Genomic DNA, 16,036 nt, shown 5'->3' with positions numbered 1-16,036 from the left:
AAATAGAGCTTTTTATCTCATAAATTACAGATTAATTAGATGGTCAAGTGATCTCATTCTCTCTGCATCCACCTGTGTAGATAGATGTTCATTCTGAATGTTATTTGAGGTGGAATTATTTGAAATGGTAAAGGAATAGGTCTTCGGGGAGTCTTGACAATCTAGAGTCTTAAGTCTGGATTGACTTAGACTTTTCCTGCTCTTATTTTTCATTGTTTTAAAAAAATTGTTTTTTTATTTCCTGCTAATATTAAGACTGTTATATTTTAGTTCATTTAGGTCATGACATACTTTGCTTTTCAAAATAGCAAACCTTGATCAGTTAACTGCAATTAAATGACTTGTTTAAAATAATATAGTGGGTAGAAATATAAGAAAAATATAAAAATAATATAGTGGGTAGAAATTAAAACTAAACTCACAAAGTTATGCCTTTGTTTTAAAAAGTTTTTATGTTTAAAAGATGATATTCAGATAAATGCTTCTACTAAAATAATGTCACATTGGCTTATTTGTGGTCTGAAGAGTTGTAGCTTTGTCAGTGTCATTTACCCAGCAGTCTTCTTAATATCTGGTCTAACCTAGATCTTGGCTATTGCCTACTTATTGCACACAAATTTGGGTAGAGGTTTAGGAAGTCATCATGGGCTGATGTCTGTTCTCTCAACTTCCACACTTATCAGTATTTCAAGTGGTAAAAACTTAAGAAAATATTTTCTGCCTCCTTCTCTCTTTATGCTTAGCTTGTGGGTAATTTCCTCAGATCTATGTTCTGTTTCACTGATTCTCTCTTTAGCTATGTTTGATCTGCTATTCAAATAACACTGAGTTTTTAATTTCATTGACTATATTTTCCATTTCTGAAGTTCTAATTATTCAAATCTGCCCTTTTTGATACTACATTATTCTTTTCTAGTGTTTCTTTCTTTTAAATCATTTTAAATATACTTATTTAATAATCTCTGTTAATTCTGTTTTCTGAAATTCTCTGTGAGAGTGGTAGGTGTCTGCTTGTGGTGGATTATTTCCTCATGTGTTTTGTAATTATTTGAACTCATTTTAAGAGGGGCTTTATCTGTGGGACTATCAGGGATTGGGAATGAGACTTCCCAGAGAGTATTACCAGTCCAGGTCCATTTTTAATTAAACTTAAATCAGTTTGGGGTTTCTGGGACCACATGTCAGTAAATTTAAACTTTAAACCCTCCTGAAAGCAGGCCTATGTTTTGTGAAATCTCTTGGCCAATGTTTCTCAGACCTAAAGCCCATTCCAAAACAGACATACTTCCCCATGATTTCCATGTGATGCTAAGTGCATTTGTTCTAATCTGTTGTTTCGTTGAGAGTACAGTTCTTCAGGAATCTTATCTTTATGCATGATATATGTGTACTTGTTTCTCCTTACTAGTCCCCAAGGCTTCAGACACCTTGGTCACCAAGACTGGCACAAATCTGCCCCAGGTCATCTCCAGCTTCCATTGATGCTTAGCATTCTGACTTTTTCTTTCTTTCTGCTTCTTTTTCTTCTTTCTCTCTTTGTGTGTGTGTGTATGGTGGGGTTGAGGGGAATCAAGGAATTTACTTTATTGCTTTCCCAGTTATTATAAAAGGATGTTCATTACTTCTAACTAGCATTTCCAAGTTTTTGTCATAAATGGGAGGCCCTTCACATTAATTTGTGTACCTTGATGCCAAAAACAGAAGTCATTACATTAAAAAAAAAAAAAACTCTCTCTACATATATATTTTCCGGCATATAAATTTTCATATATATATATATATAAATAAAATTCCTATGTATATTTATATTTGAAGATTGGAAATATGTACCTAATTGCCTAATCTGTCACTTAAAATTTTTTTTTGGCCAGGTGCAGTGGCTCACATCTGTAATCCTAGCACTTTGTGAGGCTGAGATGGGAGGATCACTTGAGGTCAGGAGTTCAAAACCAGGCTGACCAACATGATGAAACTCCATCTCTACTAAAAAACAGAAAAATATTAGCTGAGTATGGTGGCATGCGCCTGTAGTCCCAGCTACTCAGGAGGCTGAGGCAGGAGAATCGCTTGAACCCCGGAGATGGAGGTTGCGGTGGGCCAAGATTGCGCCACCAGACTCCAGCCTGGGCTACAGAGCAAGCAAGACTCCATCTCAAAAAGAAAAAAAAAAAAAAAATTTTTTTTTTTTACTTAGAGACTAGGTCTCGCTCTGTTGTCCAGGCTGTTCTCAAATTCCTGGCTCCAAGCAATCCTCCCACCTCAGCCTCCCAAAGTGCTGGGATTGTAGGTGTGAGCCACCACACTCAGCCTGTCACTGTTCACAAAATTGTTTAATTTTTATATATGTAATTCATTTACATTAGGTCAGATATGAAAAAGTGTAAAACAGTGTACTGTGAAGTCTTTCTTCTACCATTATCCTCCTCCTGCCTAATTTCCATTGCTCCCAATAGGTAATAACTGTACTAATTTCTTGTTTTTTTGTCAAGACATATTTTTATACATATGTGACAATAACAATATGACATTGCTGAGTGTGGTGGCTCACGCCTGTAATCCTAGCACTTTGGGAGGCTGGGGTGGGTGGATCACTTGAGGCCAGGAGTTTGAGACTAGCCTGGCCAACGTGGCAAAACCTTGTCTCTACCAAAAATACAAAAAGTGTGGTGGCGCACGCCTGTAATCCCAGCTACTAGGGTGGCTGAGACAGGAGAATTCGTTGAACCCCGGAGGTGGAGGTTTCAGTGAGCCAAGATTGTGCCACTGCACTTCAGCTTGGGTGACAGAGTGATACTCTATCTCAAAAAAATAAATAAAAACAAAATAAAAATATGACATACCCTTCCACCCACCCCCTGCCTTTTTTTTTTTCTTTGGAGATGGAGTCTTGCACTGTTGCCAGGCTGGAGTGCAGTGGCACAATCTCGGCTCACTGCAAGCTCTGCCTCCCGGGTTCACACCATTCTCCTGCCTCAGCCTTCCAGGTAGCTGGGACTACAGGTGCCCGCCACCATACCTGGCTAATTTTTTGTATTTTTAGTAGCAACAGGGTTTCACTGTGTTAGTCAGGATGTTCTCAATCTCCTGACCTTGTGATCCGCCCACCTTGGCCTCCCAAAGTGAGCCACCACACCCAGCCTTTTTTTAGACAGAGTCTCACTCTATCGTCCAGGCTGGAGTGCAGTGGCACACGATCTCAGCTCACTGCAACCACCACCTCCCAGGCTCAAGCAATTCTCCTGCCTCAGCCTCCCGAGTAGCTGGGATTACAGCTGCCCGCCCCCACGCCTGGCTAATTTTTGTATTTTTAGTAGAGACGGGGTTTCACCATGTTGGCCAGGCTGGTCTCAAACTCCTGACCTCAGGTAATCTGCCCACCTCAGCCTCCCAAAGTGCTGGGATTACAGGCGTGAGCCATCGTGCCCGGCCATTCCACCCCATTTTTAACCCAAATGTTAATACACCATAAGTAATGCTCTGTACTTTGCTTCTTAAACAGATGTGTTAAAATATATCTTGGAGATCTTTCTTTGTCAGTCATGTAAGAAGCCTCCTTATTCTTTCTGTATGGTTGTACCAGGCAGTTGATGGACATTTAATCTGTGGTGCTTTCCATCACTTTTTCATCTAAGAGCTCACAGAGATTGTTCTCAGATGCCATTTTGTTTCACTTCTTTTTTCTTCAATAACCTCTTATCTTCCATTTACCCAGGATCAACTTGCAGCAGACATGTACAACTTTATGGCCAAAGAAGGGGAGTATGGCAAATTCTTTGTTACGGTAAGCATCTTCCCTTGAGAAAATGTTAAAGCATTGTTAAAATGGAGTCATTTTAGCTTTTTTGCAAAAGATTTCATTTTTAGTTTTGCTCAGCCATTGTGTGTGTGTCCATCCGATGCTAACGTTACTTTTGTTTTTGAATGTGGGTCTGTTCTCAGTTATTAGAAGCCCAAGCAGATTACCATAGAAAAGCATTAGCAGTCTTAGAAAAGACCCTCCCCGAAATGCGAGCCCATCAAGGTAATGTAACCCGCGTGCGGCTGATGCTTCCTTCTTGCCTCTGCCACCTCTGCCTGGGTTCTTCTTCACCCTGACTCCTCTGCATGCACGTCCTTGGGATAAAGCTTCTCTGCCTAGGAGGGTACTGTTTCCCGGCATAATTTCATCTTCCTTGCTGCATTCTCTAATTTCTTCCAAACCCAAATTAACACACTAATGGAACATTTGTAGTTCTTCTGAAACCTTCAGTTGAAGAGAAAGCTGGCCTCTTTGGGGAGCGCCTGTGTGTTTTCCCATCTTCTGTAGGCTTGAAAAAGTCCAGCATTGAATGATCCTTTTCCACATCAGTTATTTGTTCCACAGGACTTAATTCTGGCCGTGTGACTCCAAGAGCATCCATTCTAGGGAAAATATTTTGGACTTTCCAAAAGAGAAGCCAGTATTTGATGCCGCTTCATGCACGTCACGCTTAATAATAAGTGTCTTTGAATCCTAAGACCGTGGTCGCTTCGTTCAGACTCCTCCTTTGTCTTTATACTAAGCTTTTGTTCTTATCACCATTAACATTTCTCCTATCATATTCAAGCACACTGCAGATTGTATCTGCAAGTTAGGTGCAGACTGAACTTTCCCCTTAGGTTGAATTTTAAGTTGGGCATCTAAAGCTGCTTTTTTTTTTTCTCCCTAAAGCTTTCGATGCTGTGTCTCTCTGATTTACCATTAGGGCATTTACCAGCAGAGATGAGCACAAGCTGTTGAGTCAGAAATTGCTCGGCCGTCTTTGGATCTATTTCACCTGTGGTGTAGACCTGACATTTGGAGCTTATGCTCCTCTGCAGAACGACTGGTCTTGAGCTGAAAGGGGATCAGGCCAGGTGCTGAGTGGGATGACTTTGTGATTTTGAGACCGAGCGTGTGTCTGTGTGTGTTGTGGGGGGGATGCTTTGTGGATGTGCATACATACCAGCACCTTCAAGAATGCGACTTCTTCTCCCCCTAAGTTCCAGGAGATCCTCACAGGTTCTGGCCTTGTGCCTGAAAATTTTGGGATTATGGAATTATAAAATTTTATGTCTTGCCTGACCATATAGTCAGATCTTCAGCATTCTCAGGGGCAGTGTGTCTGATTTTCTCAGCCATTGCCCTTGCCTTCCCAAATAATCAAGATTATTAGTTCATGGAGGATGGTGTTGAGTCACAGTGCAAAGGAACGAGGTCTCTGGAAAATGTTCCCACCTTTCTAGGGACAGACTCTTGCTGGGCAAGTTCAGAGCACCAAGAAAATATATTTATGAGATATCTGCTGTGGGCTGGGCCCCGCATAGGACAAAATAGTAGACAAATCATCATTTTAGCCTGTGAGTGGCTGAGAGTCTGATTTGAAAAAGTTGATTAACAAGAGGAAAAACGAGAGATTGGATTTTTTTTCACATTTTGTTTGTTTGTTTGTTTTAAAGAGACAAAGTCTCACTCTATTGCCCAGGCTAGACTAGAACTCTCATTCTGTTTTTTTCCCAAGGGTATTTTCCCTAGAGAAATACATCAGGAAGCCATGGAGAGTGGGGATGGGGCAGGAAAGAGGTTAGGATGGAACAGCCCGTGGAGAAAGTGCGATTTGTCCTTCTTGCTGAGGTCACCCTTTACCGAGTTGCAATTCAACCCCTCCCACCTCTGCCTGTCCTTGTACCTGCCTCTCATCTTAGTTCTGTCTCTTCTTTCCTTGCCGTCTTCTCTGTTTTCAGAAAGACTTAGCTTGTCCTTACTATATAAAAAAAGTGTGACCTGCCCCCACAGCCCCCTCACCTCCGTGGACTCTGGTGTCACATTCATGGTCAGTTGGTGGTAATCTGGTACCTTCCTGACCTGAACACAGCGTCCTGTTTAATCTGGTTCTCCTTCATTTTTTCTGGTGGGTACTTCAGATGACCCCTTCCTGCCTGCCACCTGCATTTTCTTACCACCTTCCTACCCCTGAATCCTTTGCACTCTTGTGTCTACCCCCAATCCCTCTGCTGTTTAGGAAAAAAGAGCAAAGCATACTGCAGTTTTCAAAGGACCAGCAACCACCCGTCAGATCCTGGCATTTGACCCGGCATGGGCCATCCCTTCCTTATTCATTTTTGTCTCCTCACGCCACTCGACTGTCTTCTTTCATTGTGAGGACTCTGCATTGCTCCATTTCTTTTTAAAAATTTTTCTTCAAGAAGGATTATATATTGCTCATTTCTGTCTCCACCCTAGAAGTCAGCCTTTTCTGAGGTCCAGTCCTTGCACCTCTGTTCTCTCCCACCCTCACTTCCTCGCCCCCTTTTCCCTAGAAATCCCCTTACTTGGACAGCTTTGCCTCTTACCTGCATTTTAATCCTTGCAGCCTCCTAAGCATCGGTTCCCTTTGATGAACACCATTCACCTTAAACTCAAAAAGCAAACCAGTCCTCTCCCCACTCCAACTGTCCCTTTTCTCCCTTCTTGTCTCCCTTATATCACCTTTCTCCAAGTGATTCAGGTCTTAACCTTGGAACCCTTTTCTCCTTCCTCTCTTCCATCCAGTGCCTGGGTTCTGTCCATTTCGCCCTAGGCTCTGCCATCCTCTCTTCCCCTGGCTCACTCTGCTCCATGCTCTCACGGCCTTGGCGTGAACTTGGGATAAGATGTAAATTCTCAGACTCACAATTCCTGATCTTTTCTCCGCTGATTGCCCCTCACAAAGATGTGTTTGTCCGTTTTTCAGCCTGTTTAATCTCTGTCCGTCTCATGAGACCCCCTCCAACCTCTCTTCCTTTGAGAAGCCTTCTCTGACAACTGAAGCCAATGGCAAACACTTTGCCTCTTGAATTGTGCCAGCATTTATGGTCTACACCAGAAGTCGCAAACAGCCATATCTCATTAAAAATTGTTAAAAGTTGGTTGTCATCATGTGAAAACCAGATGGTTTGATGTAACAATTCCGATTTCTGGCTTCTCCTGAAAGTTGAGAACATCTGGCAACACTGGCTTTGCTTTCCCACGTGGCAGTGTTGGTTTGGTGCAGAGGAGTGGTTATCGCCTGTCGGCAGATCGTGCACTCCCAGCAGGATTTGTGCCCCTGTGGTACCTATCCGACTCCTCTAGACAATTGCATTTGCAACCCTTGTCTATACCATCGATCTGCCATGACTTAGCAAATATGTCTTGTCTTGTTATTGACTGTTCTGTGTTTACATGTGTGTCTTATATTCCCTTCTCAATTCAATTGCCCTCTTCCTGAGGGTGGGGAGTCTCTGTGAACTTTACATGCCTCCTGCAGTACCTGACACATAGTAGGTCTGTTGTTTGAGAGGCCAGTGCCTGAGATGGAATTTGCCTTATGACTTGCTTCTAGGTCAGTGGTTCTCACTTGCACCCTCTGTCAACATTATACCAGGCTTGGGGGGTGGGGTACACTCTGTCCAGTGTTTACTAGAAAGTTCCAGCAGAGGTTTGAAGCATGCCCGCCCCTTAGCATTACAGGGTTGGGCTTGTGGTGAAGGCAATGGCGAGTGTCATTTGCAGAACCCCCCTGGGTGATTCCAGGGCATCCCCTAGTGGAAGGCTCACATGGCCATTTTCAGCCCGTGTTGTAAATTATTGCTTTAGATAAAAGGGACAAAGTATTTCAGGTAAGATTTGACCTCTGGGAAGGTCCAGACCCCCAGATGCGTTTTCTATTGGAAATTCCCCGGCTGGGGCTGGGCCAGAGATGAGGAGGGCTCCCCACAATTCTGAGAGTGGCTGGTGGCCTGCACCTCATTTTTGTCCCCCACCTTCCTTTCCCTCACCCCTTTCTTCAGTCTTTACCTCTTGCTCTTTCCATCCATTTTTACCTTTCTGCAAGCTCTTGGTTCTATGGATTTGTGGGATTTTATTTTTCTTCCTTCCCCATGTGCAAATCTACCCCTGCTGTGACATGGGAGAGAGTGTAAGAGGACACACCAGAGTACATACTGCCTTCTTCCAACCCAGCTTTCTAACAGCAGAGCTGCTAAGGGACCAATGGCCAGTAAAGGTGCAGAGAAGGACATGAACCCTTCCTGTTGTTGGAAAGATTTAAGTGTCTCTCCCTGGAGCAGTTTTCACAACTGGTTTGCCCTCCTTTGCTTCTGCGAGCTGCTCAGATAGCACTAGATCTCTGCAGCTTGCACAGGCAGGCCAAACTCAACCAGATACTTCTTATTCTAATTCATATGTCCATTCTCTAAATTCTTCTTTCTATTTTACTGCTTCATTGTATTTGTGCTAAGCTGCCTCATAACCTGAAGGTAATCTAAAATATGGCTTTCCTGCCATCAGCATAGCCTTCAGCTGCTTTAGGGCTGCAGATACTGCATTTCTTTCCATTCAGAATTTTTCGGAGCTGTTTGGGGATGCGGTGTTCTGAAGCACTGCATGCCGCAGAGATGTCGCATCTGATGGAGAGTAACTGCAACGTGGAGAGTTCACGTTGGCCATCTCCAGTCTTGTATGACAGATGCTTAACTTGTGTTTGAAATTTTCAGAGATTATTTCCATTTTTGCATAGCAAAGAATCTATTTCTTGTCCTCTAGCTAGAAGGCTTTGCATGGCTAGAATAAATTTCTTTTCAATGAAACAGTATGCTCTGGCGAATCTTCCTTTTGGTGCAAGGCAGCCCACTAAACCCGCTGGCGTGTGTTAATGAAGTGTGGTGCAGGTACAGCGCGCCACTGCAGCTTCTGGGCAGCCTGAGTTGGTGCCATCTAGGTGCGCTCAGGCTTCTGTTCCACAAGTAACCGCCCCAGCCTGGTCCATAGTTTGCTGCTCCAGTAGATGGCAAATAACAAAAGCAAGTAGAACAGATGTATCCCCTCTTCCACAGCCTCAGCTACCAGTCGGCTAGAAAAGCCCATTGGGTAGTTGGGGAGAAAATAGCTTGGTAATGCCGTGAGTTTGTTGGGTGTCTAACTGAACAATTTGCTGCTCTAGATAAGTGGGTGGAAAAACCAGCCTTTGGGACTCCCCTAGAAGAACACCTGAAGAGGAGCGGGCGCGAGATTGCGCTGCCCATTGAAGCCTGTGTCATGCTGCTTCTGGAGACAGGCATGAAGGAGGAGGTGAGGGGAGCTTCGTGATCCTGTGCACCAAGTCTCCGTGCCCCTTGTTGTACCCAGAGCACCATGCTCCCCGCCAGCCCCCTGTCCACCCCTGCTTAGTTATACAGCCATTGTCCATTTTGTGTAGAACAGTGGCTTTCAAGCTTTTGTCACCATGATCCATATTTTAAATTGCAACCCTGTTCCCTATGATACTTATCTGTCTATGAATGAAACAAAGGGTTTACAAAACAATGTTTACCTTTCCTGATTGTGGTACACCCTGACCTCTTTGTGTCCTGTTTGATTGTTTCATTTAAAACTCTGGTTGTGATTTGTGACAGTAGATTTCATGACGCACTAATGGGCTAAGGAGCTTTAGTTTACATTTGCATAGTATTATGCAGTTTTTTTGGGTGGAGGTCATTTACATACTTAATTTTACGGGATTCTTACCCCAAACCCCCCATGAACCAAATAAGGGAGTTTTTATTACTCTTCTTGTATAAATAAGGAAGTCAGCATGCAGGGAGTTTACACCAGGTCGGAGCTAGAATCAAAATGCAAGGCTTTTTTTTTCCTTTTTAAAGCTTTGTATTGAAATAGAACGTACATACAGAAAAGCATACATATCATAGGTGTACAGCTTGATGCGCTTGCATGACTAAACCCACCCATGGAGTCGGCGCTCAGATCAAAGAACATCCCGGAAGCCCTCCTTGTGTTTGCTTCCAGCCACTCCCCTTCTAACAGCCTACATTGGTGCTTCTTGTCTGGGGCCAGATTTGCTCCCCAGGAGACATTTGTCAAGGTCTGGAGGTATTTTGGATCATCACAACTGAGAAGAGGAGGTGTTACTGTCATCTAGTAGTAGAGGCCATGTGTATTCGTCCATTCTCACACTGCTATAAAGAACCACCTGAGCCTGGGTAATTTATGACGAAAAGAGCTTTAACTGACTCACAGTTCCACAGGCTGTACAGGAATCGTGGCTTGAGAGGCCTCAGGAAACTTACAGTCATGGTGGAAGGGGAAGCAGGCAGTGTTCACGTGGTGGAACAGGAGGGAAAGAGCGAGCATGCGCACAAAGGGGGAGTTGCTACACACTTTCAAACAACCAGATCATGTGAGATCTCACTCACTATCACAAGAACAGCAAAAGGGAAATCCACCCCCATGATCCAGTCACCTCCCACCAGGCCCTGCCTTCAACACTGGAGATCATAATTCCACATGAGATTTGGGTGGGGACACAGAACCAAACCATGTCACCATGGATGCTGCTAAACATCCTACAGGGCACAGGACAACCTCCAACAAAAAATCATCCAGCCTAAAATGTCTATAGTGCTGAGCCTAAGAAACCCTGCCTAGATTAATTTTCTTCCTGCCTGTCCCTGTGCTTGGGTACGTGCTCAGCCCTCGTCATTCCTCCTGACAGCCCTGCAGGGCAGGCAGTAACACTGCTTTCATAGACAGGAGGTGAGCGGAAGTCAGGAAATACCAATCAGAACACACTGCCACTTAGTCTGAGTGTCCCAACCTGCACTTGATGCTGATGGCTTTTCATTATCTTTAGGGCCTTTTCCGAATTGGGGCTGGGGCCTCCAAGTTAAAGAAGCTGAAAGCTGCTTTGGACTGTTCTACTTCTCACCTGGATGAGTTCTATTCAGACCCCCATGCTGTAGCAGGTGAGCGCCAAAGAGTGTCTGCAAATCAAGTCACCCTCAAGGCGGTGGGCAGGTTCTGTCTCAGACAGATGGTCAGTTAAAATCCAATTTCAGTTACAGGTTTAAGTGACAAAACCGAAGTGGCTCTTGCTACAATTCCTTAGTGTATATACAATGTAATGTACACAGTGTCTTCTTTACTCCTTTTTTATTTTTCTATTTTGATGATTAAAGGAGAGAGTAGCTTATAATGCAAATATTTGGAGACATATTTGTATTTTCTTCCCATCTTTCACAGTCTCCCCCCACCAAATTCCTTTCTACCTGGAGAAATTATGTCTGTTAAGGGGATGACTTTAAAACTAATTTTATTTGTAATTGATCTCTTAAAACTTTTTTTTGCAAGAGATTGAATTTGTTTTATGAACATTTTAGTCTCTAACAACTCTTGCCAACTTATGATTTGTTATGTACACCTTGGAAGATCGTTATTGAGATCATTTCAATTTGCAAAATAATATGTCCCAAGATTCCTAGCCTTACCCCTTTTTCATACTCAAAGAGAGTGTTAATGATTTCAGGTGCTTTAAAATCCTATTTACGGGAATTGCCTGAACCTTTGATGACTTTTAATCTGTATGAAGAATGGACACAAGTTGCAAGGTAAGTTTAAAGAACACAGAGTTGTAAATGTTAAAGGGAATGAAGTGATATTGTGCCCTATTTGCAAATCATTTTATTCTCAGGGATCATAAGATTAAAATAGCATATTTGTTAAATAATACATGTCTCAGCTCTTATTTATGTTTAGAATAAAAATATCAAGTATTATAATTATTAGTGTAGGAAAGTCACCACGTAGGCATTGGTTTAAATTTGTGTTATTTAGATGGATGAAGACATAGAGTGGTACCCACATTAATGGATTTGCAAATTTCCAGCCCCCTTTATGTTGAAGAAAGCCCTGTAACTGGGGATAGGGGTCATTACTGACCCGTGGCAGTGTGCCTTTTGAGCTGTGTGCAGTCTCACCTGTGCAATAATACAGTTGGCCTTTAAACAGCATGGGGATTAGGGGCATTGATACCCTACATAATTGCAAATTCAAGTATACTTTTAACTCCCTCAAAACAACTAATAGCATATGTTGACTGGAAGCCTTACTGATAACCTAGTCAATTAACACATATTTTGTATGTTGTATGTATTATATACTGTATTCTTACAATAGATAAGCTAGAGAAAAAGTACTATTAAGAAAATTGTAAGGAGGAGACAATGTGTTTACTATTCATTAAAGGGAAGTGGATCATCTTAAAGGTCTTCATGTCGAGTAGGTTGAAGAAGTAGAGAAAGTGAAGGGGTTGGTCTTCCTGTTTCAGGGGTGGCAGTTCATCTGTGAGTTTTTTCAGATTGTCAGAGATCTCCAGGAATTTTCCTATATGTTTATTGAAAAATTTGCATATAAGTGGACCTTGTGTTGTCAGCTGTATAATGATGACATTAATATCTACTGAGCATTTTCTTGTGCTAAGTACTGTACTCATCTTTGTAGCTATTACCTCCTGTAATCTTTAATTAACGTTATAAAAGGCAGATGATGTTGTGATCCACATTTTACAGAGAGGAAACCGAGGCTTGGGAGGGAACAGGGCCAGGAGAGTAGCAAGTAATTGACAGAGCTAGAATTCAAACCAGACAGACCCAAATGCTATACTCCTCTACTTCGTCCCTTTCCCTCCACCCTCAGCTTCAGTCTGTCTAGGAACAGATGATTTTAAGCAGGATAGCTTTGTTTAAAAAGCCTAGAGGCTTCTGCTTGGCTGGCCAGTCCACCTCCTCGTCTTTTTTCTCATGGCGCTGACTCCCCTCCTCTCCAGAGTGCCTACTCCTCACCACTAAGGGAAGAGGAACAAATCTCACCTCTGTTCTGTCCTCTTCCCCGTCTACGGACACTGCCCCTGTTCCCTGCAGGCAGGCCATGATCAAATAAGAGCCACTTATTTCTGATCAGTTACACTTCAGTGGATGTGAGTCCATCACTTGTGTCTTTAACTAGGTTTTGCATTTGAGCTTTTTTCTTTTCTTTCTTTTCTCTTTTTTTTTGAGTTGGAGTCCCACTCTGTCGCCCAGGCTGGAGTGCAGTGGCACAGTCTAGGGTCACTGCAACCTCCACCTCCCTGGTTCAAGCAATTCCCCTGCCTCAGCCTCCCGAGCAGCTGGGATTACAGGCGCACACCACCATGCCTGTCTAATTTTTTTGTATTTTTAGTAGAGACAAGGTTTCACCATGTTGGCCAGACTGGTCTCGAACTCCTGACCTCAGGCAATCTGCCTGCCTCGGCCTCCCAAACTGCTGGGATTACTGGCATGAGCCACCGCGCTCAGCCGCATTTGAGCTTTTCTCTGTAATTGTGGAATGAGACTTTGTCCCTGGTAGATGGTGAGGTTTTTAAGTTCAGAGACAAGTTCTTAGTCATCACGTATCCTTGGAACCCTGCCTGGGGCCCAGCCTGCTGTCAGTATTAATGTTTATGGGACAGAATTCAGTAGAATCCAACATCAGTGTTAGGTAGAAGAGAGTTGTGGGATTTCTTTTATTGGCTAGCCTCCTACCCAATAAAAGATTTCCTTGTTTATTACAAGGAAATAAACTTGTAAAAGAAGGCGTCTATCTGTTGGTGTATTGATTCTATAGTTGAGAATTGTCAATATGGGTGGGCTTCCATCCCAGTAACACATCGACTGGCCTCTAAAATGTAATTATGTTTAATCCCTATCCATGTTCTCCAGAATGGTTCTGTTCTGGAGGATATTTCACGTTCAAAGTGGTGTTATAGAGGCCCCTCTAACACTCTTGGTCCCTAGTGGGCAGAGTTGGCCGTGCTCTACAGGCTCCTCACTGCCCCTTTTTTATGTCTCTGCAAGTTTGTACGTTGCGCCTGTGGAGTGCAAGAGCTCTTACAGTTGCTTCACAACAGAAATGGGCTGCTTGATGTGCAGCCGGTTTGCAGTATTGCAAGCGAGGAAAGACCCAGAGGTCTGGGTGCCTCAGAGCTCAGCCCCCTGATCTGTGGCTGGGCTGCTTGAGGGTAGGAGAATTTGGGTTCTGTAAAGCCATACGTCAGTATACACTTTTTCTAGACAGAATTTTCAGTAGTGTCTTGTCTCTTCTGTGCCAAGCATTGGTGGAGGTGGTTTTGTCACAGACGCCTCAAAATCGTTCAGCAGAATCAACACTTACCCTGTTTTGCACATCCAGAGAGTGAAGGTTAACCAACTGTGCAGAGTTAAACAGTTAATTGGTATTTGACTCTAAATCTGTTTATTTCCATAGCCTGGGCTGTTTTCCAACTGTGCTTTCTCTGTCAAAATGGAGGCCTCATTTTTAACGTAGCATATTAATAAGATAATTGGTGTCTTAATAAATTGTTGTACTTAAAAGTTTTTGTTCTCAGTGTGCAGGATCAAGACAAAAAACTTCAAGACTTGTGGAGAACATGTCAGAAGTTGCCACCACAAAATTTTGTTAACTTTAGGTATGTATGATTGAGCTACAATGACTCTGGAGTGAAGATAAGTTTAATGCCCAGCAGAGAAGTCTTTTAATTCAGGCATACTTGGCACATTAAAAAACAACAACAACAACAACAACAAAAACACATCACTTTGGAGAGTAACTTGGGGCTACTGGGAATGGGATTTCATGTATATTATGATGAATTTGAAGCATCAGTATCATGCCTGACATTAATACATAAGTTGGCTTATCATTTTCCCACTACAGCTATTAGCAATAAATTTCTTGTGAAAAGTTTGAGTGACTGTATGTTGGGTTTGGAGTCCAAATCATCCAGTATGTTAAAAGGCAAAATTAATCAATAGTTGTACATTCTGTAATGTCTTTTATATATGCTACTTAATTTAAAGTATAAATCATCTTACTAAATAAAGTTTCAAAGAATGGAGATTATATATTGCTTTGTGGAATAACTATGGTTTTAAGAAAATTTACCATGGGACAAAACTTCCGTAATGTAACTTCTGTTTTCCTTTTGACTTAATATGTAACTTTGAACAAGTATAGAGAAAAGGAAAAAGTGCCCTCAGGTGGTAAAGTCACTCAAAACCAAACAAAGAAAATTTTCTAGAAAGTGCCCCTAGAAAATTTTCCTTGTTTGGTTTTGAGTGACATTAAGTGACCAGTCAGAATACTTTACAGGTGATATGCCTGGAATGTTACTTGTCCTTAAATTCCGCCTTGGGCTCTCCTACTAAGCTAAGCTACATACTGCCTTTTAAATATTCCCTTTGATTAATTTAACTCACCCAGCTTGGAATTACAGATACTCTTCCTCTATTCAGTGTATATGGTGAGAACTCAGTACTTCTTAGTATGTTGAGAGTTTGGCTCTTTATTTTGTTTATTTTACTCTGTAATTGTTACTAATTGATTTTTGAATAGGGAGCACATTCCCATGGTTCAAAATTCAAATGGTATACGATGAAAAATCTCTCTCCTGTTCCCATACCCCAGCCACCCAGTTCCTCTCCTGGGATGCATCCAGTGTTTACAGTTTCTTATATATCCTCTTAGCAAGAGTTAATGTAGACGTAAGCAAATACATTCATGTGTACATACTTGCCTATGTATTTTTTCTCTCACACCCCCTTTTTAAAAAACCAAATGGTAGTGTATATTGTATACGTCATTCTCCCCCTCACCTTTTTTGCTTGACAGCTTAAGGTATTTGCGTAATACATCTTGGAGATTTTTCCTTCTCAGTACATTTTGTAATGATGGTTGCATAGTCCTCCACTGTATGGATATACTTTGATTTATTTAACCAGCTCCCTATTGATAGATTGTTCTTACGTTTTTGCCTTTATACGACTGTACTTATACATAAGGTATGTATATATGATAAATTGGATATTTTTATAATTCCACCATAAAGTGTTTTCAAATACAGTTTCCTGTAAGCAATATAACTGTGTCTGTTTTTGTATTTAAAAATATTGAGCTCACTATTAACACATTATAACTTATAATAGGGGTAGAATAGATAGGACATAAAGGAGAAATTGATTAGAAATATACAGCCAATAGAGGTTCAAATCACTGAGATTTAGACTTAACCTATTTTCTTCTTCCAAGCCCTAATTAGTCTATTATCTGAAGCAAAGAACACAAGAAATGTATAAAATGCTTCACCTGAGCCAGATTCTGATTTAGGAACCCTCTGCAGTTAGCACCTGAGCAACCTGGGATTGTGCACCTGGGCAGGAAGAGAACATT

At 42.1% G+C, this 16,036-nt stretch overlaps 1 protein-coding gene across 8 annotated transcripts in view; it reads left to right on the top strand.

Moving 5' to 3' along the window:
* The window catches only part of ARHGAP17 (Rho GTPase activating protein 17), a 99,973-nt gene that overhangs the window by 55,666 nt on the left and 28,271 nt on the right, over positions 1-16,036 (top strand). For all 8 annotated transcript variants that reach the window (XM_034950909.3, XM_034950913.3, XM_055100448.2 and 5 more), the window contains 6 exons: positions 3,713-3,781; positions 3,940-4,021; positions 8,961-9,088; positions 10,647-10,758; positions 11,319-11,400; positions 14,196-14,276. In XM_034950909.3, the coding sequence (XP_034806800.3) occupies positions 3,713-3,781; positions 3,940-4,021; positions 8,961-9,088; positions 10,647-10,758; positions 11,319-11,400; positions 14,196-14,276 (554 nt within the window). The remainder of the gene's footprint in view (positions 1-3,712; positions 3,782-3,939; positions 4,022-8,960; positions 9,089-10,646; positions 10,759-11,318; positions 11,401-14,195; positions 14,277-16,036) is intronic.

The sequence above is a fragment of the Pan paniscus genome, chromosome 18 (assembly GCF_029289425.2).
Source record: "Pan paniscus chromosome 18, NHGRI_mPanPan1-v2.0_pri, whole genome shotgun sequence".
NCBI lineage: Eukaryota > Metazoa > Chordata > Mammalia > Primates > Hominidae > Pan > Pan paniscus.
Note: the sequence above shows the minus strand (reverse complement) of the source record. Positions and strands in the feature narration are given on the sequence as shown.